The sequence below is a fragment of the Podarcis cretensis genome, assembly GCF_951804945.1.
Source record: "Podarcis cretensis genome assembly, chromosome: 8".
NCBI classification, from domain to species: Eukaryota; Metazoa; Chordata; class Lepidosauria; order Squamata; family Lacertidae; genus Podarcis; species Podarcis cretensis.
In genome coordinates this window covers 72,423,646-72,439,876 of record NC_137177.1, presented here as the reverse complement: position 1 = coordinate 72,439,876, position 16,231 = coordinate 72,423,646, and the positions used below count along the sequence as shown (strand labels likewise).

The 16,231-nt window shown below is 48.4% G+C and overlaps 1 protein-coding gene across 5 annotated transcripts in view; it reads right to left on the bottom strand.

Moving 5' to 3' along the window:
• Nucleotides 1-16,231, bottom strand: part of LOC307222184 (uncharacterized protein) — a 149,404-nt gene that overhangs the window by 75,898 nt on the left and 57,275 nt on the right. The window contains exons 1-2 of one of the 5 annotated variants that reach the window (XM_079987358.1): nucleotides 10,457-10,518; nucleotides 9,774-9,892 (exon numbers count right to left, since the gene is read on the bottom strand). The exons of 3 other annotated variants lie outside the window; for them this stretch is intronic. In XM_079987358.1, the coding sequence (XP_079843484.1) occupies nucleotides 9,774-9,788 (15 nt within the window). In that variant the 5' untranslated portion in view covers nucleotides 9,789-9,892; nucleotides 10,457-10,518. Of the gene's footprint in view, nucleotides 1-9,773; nucleotides 9,893-10,456; nucleotides 10,519-16,231 lie in introns of those variants that run through there. One more of the 5 variants, XM_079987359.1, reaches the window with a different exon arrangement.

Below are 16,231 nucleotides of genomic sequence, written 5' to 3'. Positions count from 1 at the left end.
GCCTTAATTGCACACCTGGGCAGGTCATGACCAGGTACTCAAGGCAAGATTCCCACCCCTCAATGAATGTTATCTAGTTACCTCCTTTGCACCTCTGAATCTTTCTCCAGAAAGGGGAGCTGAAATAGCCAGGAAACAGAGGACAATGCAAGAATATAGGAAGCTAATTTACCGTATTTTTCGCCCTATAGGACGCACTTTTCCCCCTCCAAAAATGAAGGGGAAATGTGTGTGTGTCCTATGGGGTGAATGCAGGCTTTCGCTGAAGCCTGGAGAGCGAGAGGGGTCGGTGCGCACCGACCCCTCTCGCTCTCCAGGCTTCAGGAAGCTATCCGCAAGCCTTGCGAGCCCGGCGGGAGTTCCCGCGGGCTCACAAGGCTTGCGGGCAGCAGCCTGCAGCCCGAAGCACGGGGCGCCCTCTGGAGGGTGCCCCATGCTTCGCGCAGGTGTCGGCAAGCCTTGCGAGCCCAGCGGGAGTTGCCTCTGGGCTTGCAAGGCTTGCAGATAGCAGCCTGTTCTGGGGGCTGGGGGAGGGGGAAGCTCGGGCTTCCCCCGCCCCAGCCCCACGGCTGGGGGAGGGAATAATTTTTTTTATTCATTTCCCCCCCAAAAAACGAGGTGCGTCCTATGGGCCGGTGCGCCCTATAGGGCGGAAAATACGGTACACTGAGCAGAAGTCAGACCATTGCGGTCCATTCGGCTCAGTATTGCTTACACTGACTTGGCAGCTCCTCTACAGGGTTTCAGATGATGGCTATTCGCAGCCCTACCTGGAAATGCCAGGGATTGAACCTGGAACCTTCTGCATGCAAAGCAGGCGCTCTACGACTGAGTTAGGGCCCTTCCCTAAGGCAGGCTGAGAAGTCAGCAGTGCTTCCGCTGCTAATATTATGGGTAAGTCCTGCTCACAAAAAAAAAGCAGCAGCAAATCAAATGTTGATATCGTAAGAGACCTCCTGCCAGGGCACTAGGGAAACATGACGCACCCTGTTCTGTTCTGGCATCAAGAAGGCGTCAAGGGGAAAGGCCTTGGCCTTGTCTTGAACAATTACAGATCTGATAATGTTTTTGTTTCGGCTGCAATCTTCGTAAATTGGTGTCAGGGATGTACTGGAGCTGTCAGAAACGGTGTCAGCCACAAGAGCCAGGAGCACTGTTTGTGTGTGCGCGCTCTCTCTCTCTCTCCAGCCTGTCTGCCAGCTCTAATTTGAGCATGAACGGCACCTCAAAAGTGCTCAAAGGGAAGCAGCAAGCTTAATTCCCTTTATAATCAGTTAATCATAAAGCTGTCATGAATTTTTATTTGAAATGTTATATATATATATATATATATATATATATATATATATATATTCATTCTCTCTCTCTCTCTCTCTCTCTCTCTCTCTCTCTCTCTCTCTCTCCCCTCTTCCTTCTTCTTCATTGTTTCTATGCCACCAACTGCCATTAAAAACAGTCCAGAAACTTCAGTGAGTTCAAAACGCTGCTGCCAGGCTTCTACCTGATGCTAGAACAGGTGCGGGGGATCCTTGTCCCTCCAGATGCTGCTGAACTATGACTCCCATCAGCCCCAACAAGTATGGCTAGTTGCAGGGATGCTGGGATTTGCAGTTGCAGGGATGCTGGGAGTTGTAGTTCAGCAGTATCTGGAGGGTTACAGGTTACCCACATATTTTCAAAGAAACCCAGGACACCCCAAAAGTTGTTGAGCTTTTTTTTAGATAAACCCCAAAGTTGTGAAGTTGTTTTTTTTTTTTTTTTACAAAAACACCAAAAACCCATGATTTTTTGATTGGCAAGTTCCAGGACAAAGTGCCTTTGAAATCACATTAATGTCTGTGCGTATGGCAGCCCTACCCACATCTGTGCTAGAAATTTAGATGGGAGGCCATGTGTCCTGCTTTATGGAGAAAAGTCCTCGATTTGCCTGAAATTTGAATGTCTGTCCAGCCCAAGACTGAAGAAAGTCTTTCATCAAAAAGTGCATAGTTGTACAAGAACCTTGAACCTGGCTCAGTAGTGTATGGGCAACCACAGCAGACTTTTGAGCCCTGGAGTTAAGTGCTGGTTTTAGTCTGTCCCTATCAAGTACAGTTGACGCTCGGGTTGCGAACGTGATCCGTTCGGGAAGAACGTTCGCAGCCAGCAGCGTTCGCAACCCGCAGTGCCACGTCTGCGCGCACGCAGGTCACGATTTGGTGCTCCTGCGCATGCGCAAAGCGCGATTTAGCACTTCTTCGCATGCGCAAGTGCCGAAACCCGGAAGTAACCTGTTCTGGTACTTCTGGGTTCGGCACGGCGCGCAGCCCGAAATCGCACAAACCGAAGCGCCTGTAACCTGAGGTATGACTGTATTGGCAATATTAGATATAAATATAGATACTGTAGATAGACAGACAGACAGATACAGTGCTTTGTGGGGGGGCGGAGGGGTACGCATACTCCTAAACATTTTGTGAATCTTTGTACTTTTGTCCTTATACTGTATTTATTTCCCCCGATTTGAACAATAAAATGGTTATTTTCTTGAGTCAAAATGAGAGTACCCCTAAACATTTTTTTTCGGGGGAAAAAGTACTGGATAGATAGATACATAGATAGATAGATGATAGATAGACAGATAGATAGGCACCTTTGTCAAAGCCCCAAGCTGATCCACACTGCTTCCCACAGTGGCCAGTCATATGGTTCCAGGAGGCTCATAGGCAAGGCATGAAGGCAACAGCCCTCCTACATTGTTACTCAAAAGAACGTAAAGAGGGCTCTGGAGGATCAAGCCAAAGACCCATCTAATCCAGCACTTTGTTCTCATACTTGGCAAGCAGGTGGCCATCTGTCAGGGGTGCTAGAGCTGCAAGATTCCTGAACTGAGGTTGGGCTGAAGGGGCTGGACTAGGTGACTCTCAAGCAAACTTCTCCACTCTTCAAATTCCATGTTTTTATACTTCTCAAAATTCAGAAAGTAAAAGGAAGGACCTGATCCTGGGAAAATCCTGTTGCAAACCTGACATTGTAGCAGATAGCAAATTTTAGAAAGCTGTTAAAAAAAATTTCAAGGGCTGTGGCTGTTAACACCCCCCCCGCCCCGACACATTATTTTCTTAAACCCAGGCAGCAGCTTTCTTCCTTTAATATAATTTGCACCTTATTATAAGTGACTCACTGTGAGCAATTGTTTTCTCTCCCTTCTCTATGCTACCCCTCCCAAAGCTCTGGCATAGTGTATGCTCCCTCCCTCCCTCTCTCCAGATGCCATTGCCCAGTAAAAAGCCTTTTCAAATGAAGTCTTTTAACCAAAATTAACTCTTATCTGTTCCTAGAAGGGGTTGACAAATCTGTTGGTTTCAGATTGACTTTTTCTCCCATCTTAAAACCAGTCATCCATGTTTCTGCAGTAATTTGCAATTTTAAAGAAATTATCATGAAAATGTCAGCATCGTAGTACGAACCTCTCCCAACAGAAATGTTTTTGAATGCAGTGTTGAATAACACACAAATTTTGCAATGAATTTCCCCATATACGATCTATTTTGGTATTTTGTTTTCACCAATGAATGCATTTTTAAGGCACACTTTCCCCAAATATATGCTCTTTCCGTGCACATTGTTTGACTTGGAGAACTGCACCACAAATTCAGAGAAGGGCAGATTTTGAAGGGTAATTGTGTTTCGGTTCAAACACTTTCATAAAGTGCAAATTAGATAATGTCCTGTTAAAAGTGGGTTCAGAAGTTGAGGCACATCTTTGTGAGCTACCTGGGGCTCAAGTCTTCCTGTTCTTGGACTCCACCAGTGGAGCTGGCCAGAAGGAGGCACTGCATCTACTGACTCGACTGTTGTCAGGTGTTATAAGGGAGCTTCACATGCCCTTATTAAGGTCAAGATTCCTCTGGCCTGGTTCTTCAGCCTGAAAAGCTTGCTTTTAGTGCAATGACCAAGTTGCTTGCCAGCTTGCTTGTTGTTCTGGCCAGTGACTGCCTTACTTCCCCTTCCCCTATTGTGTGAAGACTGGCCCTTTGTCTGCCGAAACTTTTGCATGCCAGTTTTATCCTTGGCTATGCCTCCAGCCCTTCAACCCTAAATGTATGGCAACAACAATGGAACAAAGTGGCCCCCACACTTCCGGTTGGGAATGGGGGAGAAATACAGCACATTTTAATACAAACCCACCTGATTTGCACTTTCCAAAATGTCACATGAACCAAAATGTAACTATCCTTTGAGAGCGGCACTACTCTGAATTTTGCCATGTTTATATATCGATCCCTTTATCCAAAGATCACAGGGCAGTTCACAGCATAAACTACATACAACACATGTGTATATGCAATAATGGAATGAAGAACCAGAGCATGTAGACAGAAGACGTTGGCCAAATTTGCAGAAAACGCTAAGCCGTTGTTTAGTTTGTTAAAAGCATAGATTGCTTGCTGGGCACTCCGCCCTTTGTCTTGCCAGGAGCAACAAACCACAAGTCCTGACTTAGTAGAACGTCTGAACCAGGACTTGTGGTTTGTTTTTCCTTGAAGCAAATCATGATTGGGAAGCCAAGAACAAGCCTTGGTTTTTACATTGTAGTTTCTTTGGATATGAAATATACTCAGAGTCGCAAAGTGATTTCATGCTCTTTATTCAGCTCATAGTGGTGAGGAGGAATGAATGTCCCCTCAAAGTATCTGCTTTATATACATTATTTACACAATGGGCTGCACATGATTGGCTAATTCCGGAATTCTACTGTAAGCCAATCAGGTTGTGGATTCACTTCAATCTGGAGCATGACTGGGTGGTTCCTGCCAACCAATCATACTGCTGCATTGTTCTAGGACCAATCAGACTGCTGCATTCTGAATCCTATTGTTCTAGGACCAATCAGACTGCTGCCTTTTGGATCCTATTGTTCTAGGACCAATCAGACTGCTGCAGTTTGGATCCTATTTGACTCAGTACATAACACCCCTCCCCTCTAAGTTCCAGTCCTGCCCGGGAGGTCGCATTCATAGTCCTCAAGGTACGCTGGCGGCCTACGTGTGCGTTGCGGCCTGGGGTGTTCCCTGGTCCGGGGTTCAGGTTCTGGCTCGTGTTCCAAGGATGCTGGCTGTGATGGGGCTGGCAACCGGATGCTGGCAACCGGCTCGCTCAGTCGTGGTTCTGGTTCCGGTGTCCTTTCAGCCTCACGGGTCCTCTCTGTATTTACTGATTCTGCCTCTCCTGCTGGCCCCTGCTGTTCTATGGGCCTCACTGCCCCACTGTTCCCTTGGGACTCCTCTGACCTGTCCTCCTCCTCCTGGTTTTCTCCCGGGAATCGTCGGCGTATCTGGTCGCAGTGGCGGCGCCAGCATTGCCCCCCATCTGTTAGCACCTCGTACGACACGGGGCCAGTGACCCTGGTGACTGTGGCGGGTACCCATGCAGGGCCTGCCCCAAAATTCTTTGCGTACACTGGGTCCTGGGCCTCGAAGGTCCGGGGGTTCCTGCCTGCCCCCACCACTACCTCATCCTGAGCTCTATCGGGGTGAAGGCGGTCCAATCTGATTGCAAGGCGCCGACCCATTAGTAGTTCAGCGGGGCTCCTGCCAGTTGTTGAGCTGGGGGTGCTGTGCTGTGCTAGAAGGAATGTGGCAAGGCGGTACTCCCAATCCCCTTGCGTCATGCGGCGAAGGGTTTCCTTGGTGGTCCGCACCATGCGTTCTGCTTGGCCATTGGTGGCAGGGTGGAATGGCGCCGAACGGATGTGGCGGATGGCGTTCTGCGCTGTGAAGGTTTGGAATTCTCCTGACGTAAATGCAGTCCCGTTGTCTGAGACGAGAGTGTCAGGGAGCCCGTGGGTAGCAAACAGCCTGCGTAGTACCCGGATGGCTGCGGACGTAGAAGTGGACGGTACCAGTGCGACTTCCAGCCATTTGGTGTAGGAGTCCACCACTATGAAGAATGTTTTCCCCTGAAAGGGGCCAGCGAAGTCCACATGCAGTCGTGACCATGGTGCTCGGGCGGACTCCCAGGACTGGACTGGGGCCCTTGGGGGATCTGGGCGGGATTCTTGGCAGGCCTGGCAGTGTTTGACCCAGGCCTCTATCTCTCCGTCAATCCCCGGCCACCACACATAACTCCTGGCAAGGGCCTTCATTCTTACTACCCCAGGGTGTGTCTCGTGTAGGGCTGTGAGGACCCTTTTTCGGAGGGGCTGGGGAACAACGACCCTGCTTCCCCATAACAGGCACCCCTTGTGGGCCGACAGTTCATGTTTGCGTGTTGTGTAGCCGGCGAATTCTGGCCCGGGGCTGCTGCTGGGCCATCCCCTCCACACCCAGTCCAGGACCCGGGAGATGACCCTATCTTTCTTGGAATGGTGTGCAACTTCTTGTGCCTGAATGGGGCGGTCAGGAAGCAGCTCCAGGCTCATAACCTCTTGTGCAGGTGCTGGGTCAGGGCCTGTTTCCGGTAGTGGCAGCCTGCTGAGGGCGTCCGCATGGCCCATCGCCTTCCCAGGGCGGTGAATCAGTGCATACTGGTAGCTGGTAAGGAAAATTGACCACCTGAGGACGCGAGGAGACAGCACTTGGGGGGTCTGCTTTTCGGGGGCAAACAAGCCAAGCAACGGTTTGTGGTCAGTCACCACGGTGAAGGGCCGCCCGTACAAGAAATCATGGAATTTTTTAACTCCCTTCACGATTGCCAGACCCTCCTTGTCAATTTGTGAGTAGTTCCGCTCAGTTGCATTGAGTGTCTGGGAAAAGTATGCCACCGGTACCTCTCTTCCATCTGGGAGTTGGTGTCCCAGGACAGCGCCAATGCCATAGGGTGAGGCGTCGCATGCTAGCACCACCGGCAGCCTCTCGTCGAAGTGTGCCAAGACCGAGTTTGAGACAAGCAAGTCCTTGACTGCCTGGAATGCGGCCTCCTGGCGCTGGCCCCACACCCAAGGGGCCCGCTTGTCCAGGAGTCTGTGTAGGGGCTCCGCTACCGCCGCCTTGTGGGGAAGGAAGGAATGGTAAAAGTTCAATAGTCCCAAGAAGGCCTGAAGTTCAGTCTTGTTCTTGGGCGCTGGGGCATCACAAATGGCCCGTACCTTGTCCCCAGTCGGGTGGACCCCTTCTGCGTCCACCATAAATCCCAGAAAGTCCACCTGGGGCACTCCTAGTAGACATTTTTCCCGCTTCACCTTGAGACCTGCTGTCTGGAAACGGTGCAGAACGGTGCGGAGGCGGTCCTCAAACTCCTCTGGTGTGGGCCCGGCAATCAACACATCATCGAAGAAGGGGGTGACGCCAGGAATCCCTTTAAGGAGAGAGTCCATTAGATTCTGGAATATGCCTGGTGCCACGCTGACACCGAATTGCAGCCGCTTTACCCTGAATGCTCCTCTGTGCGTCACAATCGTCTGTGCCTCTGCTGTGGCCTCATCTACTGGCAGCTGTTGATATGCTTGGGCCAAGTCCAGCTTGCCAAAAATTTTCGACCCAGCCAGGGTGGCAAGGACATGGCTGACCACTGGCACTGGGTATGCATGGGCCGTGAGGGCCTTGTTTATAGTACATTTGTAGTCTGCGCAGATGCGGACTGAACCATTAGGCTTGACAGGTGTGACGATTGGGGTTTCCCAGGGGGCATTAGGCACCGGTTCCAGCACTCCTTGCTCCATGAGCCGGTCCAATTCCTCATCTATACGGGGTTTCAGGGCGAACGGGACCCGGCGGGCCTTGAGCCTGACCGGTCGTACTGCGGGGTCAAGCTGTAGAGCAATGGGGGGGCCCGTATACTGTCCCAATTTCCCATCGAAAACCCCCGGAAATTCCTTGCATATGGCGTCCACGTCCACTTGTAAGCTAGTGTGGTTCACCCCGGTGACAGCTAGCCCCAGTGGTCCAAACCATGACAATCCCAGTAGGCTAATGTAGGGGCCCTTGACCACAAGTAAGTCCAGTTGCCGCGTCCGCCCTCGGTATTGCACCCTGAAGGTCCCCACCCCCATTGTGGGGACCTTACGTTTCTGGAAGTCCCGGAGGGTGAATGGGGCCGGCCTGAGTTTGGGACCCCCAGTAGGACACAGTTTCCTTAAGGTCCTTGCCGAGATTATGGATAGAGTTGAACCCGTGTCAAGCTCCATGCGGCATGGGGCCCCCTCTATCTGTACCTCTACATAAATTTTTTCTACGTTGGGGTGGGGCAACTGGTATACCTGGAAGTCCGTGAGCTCCGTCGAGTTGCCTTGGTGCGTTGGGCCCCGGGACCTGGGGTTCTTGGATTGGTCATCTGATGCCTGGCATCGGGTGGGCCGAGCCCGACACACCCGGGCGATGTGTCCCACTTTTCTGCACTGCCTGCACTCTGCGTTGCGGAAACGGCAGGTCCTCCTCTCGTGACTTTCTCCACAGCTTGCGCAGTTCCCTCCTTCTCGTCGAGGCAGCTGTGGTATGTGGGCTGCTTGAGTGCGCTGCTGTACTCGGTGCACCTCCTCCCTGTCAGATCCTGAGTCGTCGGTGAGGTCTTCGTGGTGGACCCTCGGTTGGGATGGCTGGCTCGGCCGTGCCTCTTGCGTCGACCTCTCGGCAGCTTCCGTTGCCAGGGCCTCCTCCAGAGCGACCTGGAACGTTAGGTTCTTCTTCGCGTAGAGGCGTCGTTGCAGCTTCTCATCCCTCAGGCCACCGACGAGGCGGTCACGAAGCATGTTCTCCAGCTCTGAGAAGTTGCAGAACCGGGCGGCTTGGCGGAGAGAGGTCACAAACCCAGTTATGGTTTCCCCAGGGGCTTGCCGCTTTGCATAGAAGGCATTTCGACGAGCTACCACTGAGGGCTGTGGCGAAAAGTGCCCCTTCAGCTGTTCCATTATTGTTTTGTATGGAACAGTAGCAACGTCTTCAGGCGCAAGGAGAGCCCGGGCGATTTCAAATGTCTCCTCTCCGCAAACGCTGAAGAATATTGCCCTCTTCTTGGCGTCTTCTTCATCGGTGACCCCTTTGGCTTCTAGGAGGAAGGTGAAACGGGAGGCGTACGCTTCCCAGTCTCCGGATGCTGGGTTGAACGGCGAGAAGCTGCTGTCGGTTGCCATTCTGAGTTCCTTGTGTCCCGGAGCTGAAGCCTGGATACACGGTGCGAGGCAGCGGTGCGGCAGGTGGCGGTGCTGCGGTGCTGTGTGTGGCAGTCAGCTCAGCGGGATCCCACCTTCGTCGCCAGTGAAATATACTCAGAGTCGCAAAGTGATTTCATGCTCTTTATTCAGCTCATAGTGGTGAGGAGGAATGAATGTCCCCTCAAAGTATCTGCTTTATATACATTATTTACACAATGGGCTGCACATGATTGGCTAATTCCGGAATTCTACTGTAAGCCAATCAGGTTGTGGATTCACTTCAATCTGGAGCATGACTGGGTGGTTCCTGCCAACCAATCATACTGCTGCATTGTTCTAGGACCAATCAGACTGCTGCATTCTGAATCCTATTGTTCTAGGACCAATCAGACTGCTGCCTTTTGGATCCTATTGTTCTAGGACCAATCAGACTGCTGCAGTTTGGATCCTATTTGACTCAGTACATAACAGGATACATTAGGCAAAACTGCATACAAAAATGTGCATATTAGTAGAAATGCACACTTAAATGCTGACAAATTCTCACGAGGACTTAAAAAAAATTCTAACTGACATGGAAATGTATAAAACTGAACATAAAGCTGAAAAAATAAGGAACCGGGAGAAGCAGAAACTCACAGATCTGACCGTCCCTAATCCAAACAGCCCCCCCACTCCTCTCTCTGTGCATAAAGAAGCTTACACATGTGCCTATCATCGAACGCAGACCCACAGAGTATAATTTGGAGGTGCTTTCTAGAGAGCAAGGAGAAACATAGGATTTGTTCCGATTCTTCCGTCGGGATGCATTTGAGGAGAGCCCTGTGAAAATCAAGGCGAGAGCTGTTTTTGTCACACTTGGAGGAAATGAATCTTAACAGAAGATAGTTCAAGGGAGCGGCGGGGTGGGGGGGATGTTGAAAATAAAAGCAGCCAACAAGCTGGAATTAACAATGGTGCAGAGTAACAATAGAAGCTAATGCGAGCGGGTTGTGGAAGGAATAGCGAATGACGTGGCACAAAGAATACATGGCAAGATCCCAAGGCAGAGTTCCAAGGAATACCAGCTGGGGCATGAACAGGGAGCTATCAACGGGGGAGGGTGGTTTTAACAGCATCAATGGGATGGCTGGCAACCGTTTCCTTAAAGCGGTTCAGAAAACAAGATGGGGATGCTGGGAGACAATACATTTTTTCAGGGCGGGGTGTGGGATTCAAGGTGTCGGCACTGCCACCAGCTCTAGCTGATGGCACCATGCCAAGGATTTTTACAAAACAGAAATGCATTGGCAAGGGGAGCTATATTCTCTCTTGCTTTTGAATATCTCCCTGGAGGCTAGCCAGCCAATGGGTTTGTTAAAAGGAGAAGCAGAAAGAAAACTTCACCTGGTATGGCTTGGGACCAAGAACTGGTGGTGTGGGCCTCGGCGTTGCATCAATGGCATATGCGGGGGGGGGGGGACTGAAAGAGAAGAGGGATAAAATGAAGAAGAGAGGGCAGGAAAGTCAGGCAGATCCAGATGGGGCTGAAGGTGCACCCGAGGTTGGAAAAGGTTGATCAGAGGAAGCTGCCTTATACTGAGTGAGACCATTAGCCCATCTAACTCAGTAGTGTCTACACGGACTGGAAGCAGCTCTCCAGGGCTTCAGACAAGGGACATGCTCCACCCTTATGTGGAGATGCCAATGACTGAATGTACACCTTCCGCATGCAAAGCAGATGCTTTGTCACTAAGCTTATGGTGACCATGAAATAGGGCATTTTAGATGAATACACAGCTCTTGGTGGGGAGGACCAGAATGTTGTTGTTTTTGTTGTTGGTACATGGTATTGCTTTTTTGAGAGGGTAGAAAAAGGGGCAACAACAAAAAGGAATTAGATACTCAACGTTGCCCCTTCATTTTACGGGGAGAGACAGAGAGAGAGAGAGATGCATAAATTGTACTTCCCATTTTGTTTGAACAGTGACCTTATTTCTGCCAGTCGAGTTGGGCCAATTGTTTTTGTGATTCAGCTTTGCATCTTAGCAACACACGCATACACACCACTCTGCTAAATAAGGAGGTTTCCAAGATGCCATAGTAACATACCATTTGACCAAATGCCTGCAGAAAACTTATTTACATGTTTGAATTAATTTCACCCACCCCTTTTCTTTCCTCCTTCTTCTTTCCTTCTGGAAACTGCCTTCAGTCTCAAAGTATTAAAGCAAATAAAACATCCCCTCACCTTACTGAGGGCAGATTTCCAAAGAATAAATTAAACATATCTCTTTTTCTTAATGTACATGCACTAAAAGAGGACTAAACCATGTGATTCTTTACTGACCTGCTTTTGGGTTTGGGGCTTTTTTTTCTTTTTTGCAACAAGGTGATTCTAAACATAGCCTATGAGCCTACATAGTTTTCTGGAACAGAAGGCAAAGACAATCGAGTTTATCTTTTGGCAGTCAAAACAAACCCTGAAGCAAGCAAATTCTATGCTCGGATTTTAAGCTGTGTGGCATTACTGCTAAACTTTGCCCAAGAGGAGAGAGGAGATCTGGGCAGCAGCCTTTTTTTTTTTTTTTTTTGCAGTGTGTTGTCAAGCAAGCTAATACGCTCTCTGTGTGGGGTCTGCTCCACAGAGCAGTGGGAGAGAATTCCCTCCCATCTACTTGATCCAATTGTATGGCAAGTGAGACCAGAGTTTGAAAGGAGCTGGTACTTGCCTGCGGGGTTGGAAAGCTAGCATAGGAGAGCTGTGGCCATTCCCATATCTGTCTGTCTGCCAAGACACTTGCGGAGGCTTGATCTAGATTCCTGAATAGTACAAGCCACCAGAGCAAAGGGAGGAATGGAGTGGCACACAGCCCTCTCTTTCTACTCTCACTTGAAAGATACCATTTTGGTGGCACAACCGCAGAGACACAGATGGTGGTGAAGATGCACTATTCACTGCATTTCAGGGGTAGAGCACCTGCTTTGCACATAGAAGGTCCCAGGTTCAGTCCCTATTATCTCCAGGTAGGGCTGGGAAAGACTCCCTGTCTGAAACCCTGATCAGTGTAGACAATACTGAGCTGGATAGGCCTATAGGTTTGACTCAGTTTCCTCTTTTCCTACAGCTCTGCTGTAAATAAGGAGCATCAACCTGCTTTGGGACTGGAAGTCCTTGAAAGTTATGACAGCCCAAGCCAGATGGGCCCCATCCCAGCTTCCAATGCAGAACTCAACTCATTTCTTTAAAGTACTGGCTACTCTGCGATTTTCTGCTTTTGCTTTTTGTTGTGTTTAAGAACACAACAACAGCCCAGTTAGATAAGAGCATAGGTCCATGTAGTGAAGCCTTGACTAACTTGGTGCCCTCCAAACAGGAAAGACTTTGTGTAGGTCATAAAAGTTAGTTAAAAGGTGGCGCTAGGCATGTCCAGCAGCGGAGGAAGCTGCCCGGGTGCTTGGGGCGGTGCGCAGGGCGGTGTGAGCTGCCCATAGAGGCGGGGCGCACTGTGGGGCCTCCAGAGTCTGCCTGCCTCCTCCCACTCAGCCGCCCTACGGGGGGGAGGCAGCGGGTGGACCGTTTGGGCAGAGTGGAGAGATGCGTGGCTCGGGCGCAATGCAGGCCCCACGGCGAGTGCCGCTCAGCATTTTGTCAAACCCCCCCCCCAGTGGTGACACCTGGGGCGACCCATACCCACTGCACCCCCCTTCCTCTGCCCCTGGTCATGTCTACCTTGGGCATAAATTCCATACGCAGGGATAATCACAGCAAAGGGGTTTTTTTTTCCAATTGCCACTTTCCTACCATTTCTATGTGAGGGTATCTGGAAAGTATCTGCTTATATTATAAGGACATCAACTGCTTATATATCACACCTATTTCAACTAAATTCCCAAGCAGATCTGATCACTTCTACACCTCCCTCCCTTTTTCAAACTCCACTAATGAATTGCTTTCAGAGTGGCAAAATTCTGTGCATCAGCATGTACTACTATGAACCGGATGGTTAAAATCAATTTCCCAACCAGGTTGGCAGTCAGCAATATTGTGAATGTGTGACAGTGCACACACACATCTTAGTTTTTTGATGTGATGTTATTCCTAAGAGTCTTTTGCTGGCCTGTAAACTACAAACTGTATTTGTTTGACTGTAACTTAGTGCCTGATTTGGGATCAGCTTTATAAAGGTTGATTAATTGAACCGATTTTTTTTAAAAAAACCTTTTCAAATATCCTGTCGCTTGCTTGAAAAGTCTTGATCCATTTTGTATACAGAACAGAGGATTCCCCACTCTTCAAATACGTTAACTGCAGTAAATTTTAGGAGGCATTGACATTTATTTTTACGAACAATGGCACTGGGTTGGTATGATGACATCCAGAAAAAGAGGCCCCTTCCAGACTGTGAATATTTGGGGGGAGGGATTCAAGTGCATACCAGAAATTTGATGTGTGCAGTTAATGCCAATTAAAGTGCTGTGTTGTCCTATGGTAACAAATTCACTTAACGCAGCAGCTAAAAAAGCCAATGCAATTCTGGGCTGCATCAATAGGAGTATAGCATCTAGATCAAGGGAAGTAATAGTGCCACTGTATTCTGCTCTGGTCAGACCTCACCTGGAGTACTGTGTCCAGTTCTGGGCACCACAGTTCAAGAAGGACACTGACAAACTGGAACGTGTCCAGAGGAGGGCAACCAAAATGGTCAAAGGCCTGGAAACGATGCCTTATGAGGAACGGCTAAGGGAGCTGGGCATGTTTAGCCTGGAGAAGAGGAGGTTAAGGGGTGATATGATATGTTCAAATATATAAAAGGATGTCACATAGAGGAGGGAGAAAGGTTGTTTTCTGCTGCTCCAGAGAAGCGGACACGGAGCAATGGTTCCAAACTACAAGAAAGAAGATTCCACCTAAACATTAGGAAGAACTTCCTGACAGTAAGAGCTGTTTGACAGTGGAATTTGCTGCCAAGGAGTGTGGTGGAGTCTCCTTCTTTGGAGGTCTTTAAGCAGAGGCTTGACAACCATATGTCAGGAGTGCTCTGATGGTGTTTCCTGCTTGGCAGGGGGTTGGACTCGATGGCCCTTGTGGTCTCTTCCAACTCTATGATTCTATGATTCTATGAAATAACCCCAAAGAAACTTTCTTGTTGTTAGGAAGCTGATGGGGAAATTGCCCTGAATAGTGTGGGGTGAACAAATGATTAATGGTAAGACATATATTCTTTGTAAACCACCTAGAGGTTTTATTTACAGTTAGAAAGTATAAGAATTTTGTTAAATGAATGAATGAATGCACCCTGCAAGCAAATCAGAATGAATGTTCCTTGTCATATAACCTCTCTGCAAGCAAACCTGAATGAATGCTCAATAAAGACATTGTCTAACCTTCATGTAAACTCTGTGCAAGCAATTCAAAACGAATGTTCAGTAAACAGGTTGCCTGGAGGAGCTCAGAGGCCAGGGCTTCAAAAGGTAGCACGGAGCAAGCTTGTTTTCTGCTATTCCAGAGGGCAGGACCCAGACCAATGAATTCAAATGACAAGAAAGGAGACTGCAACTGAGCATTATCATAGATAGTGGGTTTGTTGCACCAGAGCATCAAAGCTCTTTAATTCATGTTAATTATGCAAACCTAAATTTATCATAGAATTGTAGAGTTGGATCATCTAGTCCAAGCCCTTGCCATGCAGGAATCTCAACATGCAATCTCCCATCCAATTTGAAACCGTACCTGACCCTGCTTAGCTTTGCAAATGTGCTAGCAGTTTTATTGCTGCAGCACTAGGTGCATTAGGAAGAACTTTCTGGCAGTAAGAGCCGTCTAACAGTGGAACGGACTCCGGAAGGTGGTGGACTCTCCTTCACTGGAGGTTTTTAAGCAGAGGTTGGATGGCCATCTGTCAGGGATTCTTTAGCTGTGATTCCAGCGTTACTAGATGACCCTTGGGATCCCTTCCAACTCCACAATTCTGTAAATCTATTATTCTACATGGCAGTTCATGGACCAATGAGCAGCACACAATAACACCCAGAAGAATGGCAAATGCCACTGCCACAAGGATTGACACTAGCTAAATTATAAAGAGCATAACCCACTGAGACTGTCCCCTGAAGAAGCCACACTATGCTCTTGCTCTAATGTGCTGCTGGCATAGGACAACCTGAAGTGAATTGGGCCCAATGTGTTATAAATGCCCTCCATGTTGCAATTTTAGAAATAAGAATGGTTTGTCAGAATTAAGAATGGACACATTTGTCAGTTTCAGTTTCTGTCAGTTTTCTCATTTGTCCCCATTTTAAATTCACATTTCCCGCATCAGTTTGTGATTTTTGTTTAAGCCCTCGTGAAAATTCACCAGCATTTTAGTGCTCATGTCTCCTAATAGGCAAATCAGGTTTTGTATGCAATTTTGCCAAATACACACATTTTTTGCAAGTAATCTGCCGTAATATGAAGCATTTTAATGTTATTTTCACTAATCTGTGCATGTTTATGCACATTTCCCTGTAATATACACATTTTTGTCCCCCTTTTCGTTATCGGAGAGCAACATGGCAAGATTTGGAGAAGTGTAACTTTTGAAGGATGGCTGTGTTTTGGTTCAGAACTTTGTTTTTGAGAAGGGAGACGGGATGCAAACCAACCTGAATTTCTCCCTCATCGCAGTGAGAACAAAGCTCTAGCTAAACATCTCAATCCATGAAGCCACCCACAAACCTTGCTCAAAGCATTTAAGCCCCTAATTTTATCTCTAATAAGCAATATTTACTACTAATTCTAAAAAGGGCCTTCAACACTACCCCTTTTCTTGGTTTAAAGTTTCCTCATTGGGCTGAAAACCATTTCTGCAAGCCATTTAGAAACAATTGAAGGCGAAAAGAAGGCTGGGGGTGGGGAGGACAAAAGAAGAGAATCAATTCTCCCCATTTGCAGTAATTATGGGCGCATTTCAGTATAACATGTTAATTAGTCTCTTGGAAGTAATTCCTCAAGTTCATACTGTGATAAAGTGAGGAATAAATTGAGCCCCTACTCCAAAGTTGCTGCTCCAGTGGGTGGCAGCCCATTGGTACATTAATTTGATTAAAGACTACCTTGTTTGGTAAGACGAGAGTCTTGAACAGGCTTTTTTTTTTTATCCAATATTAGTCGAATCCCCTCCACATCTGTGGCTCCCT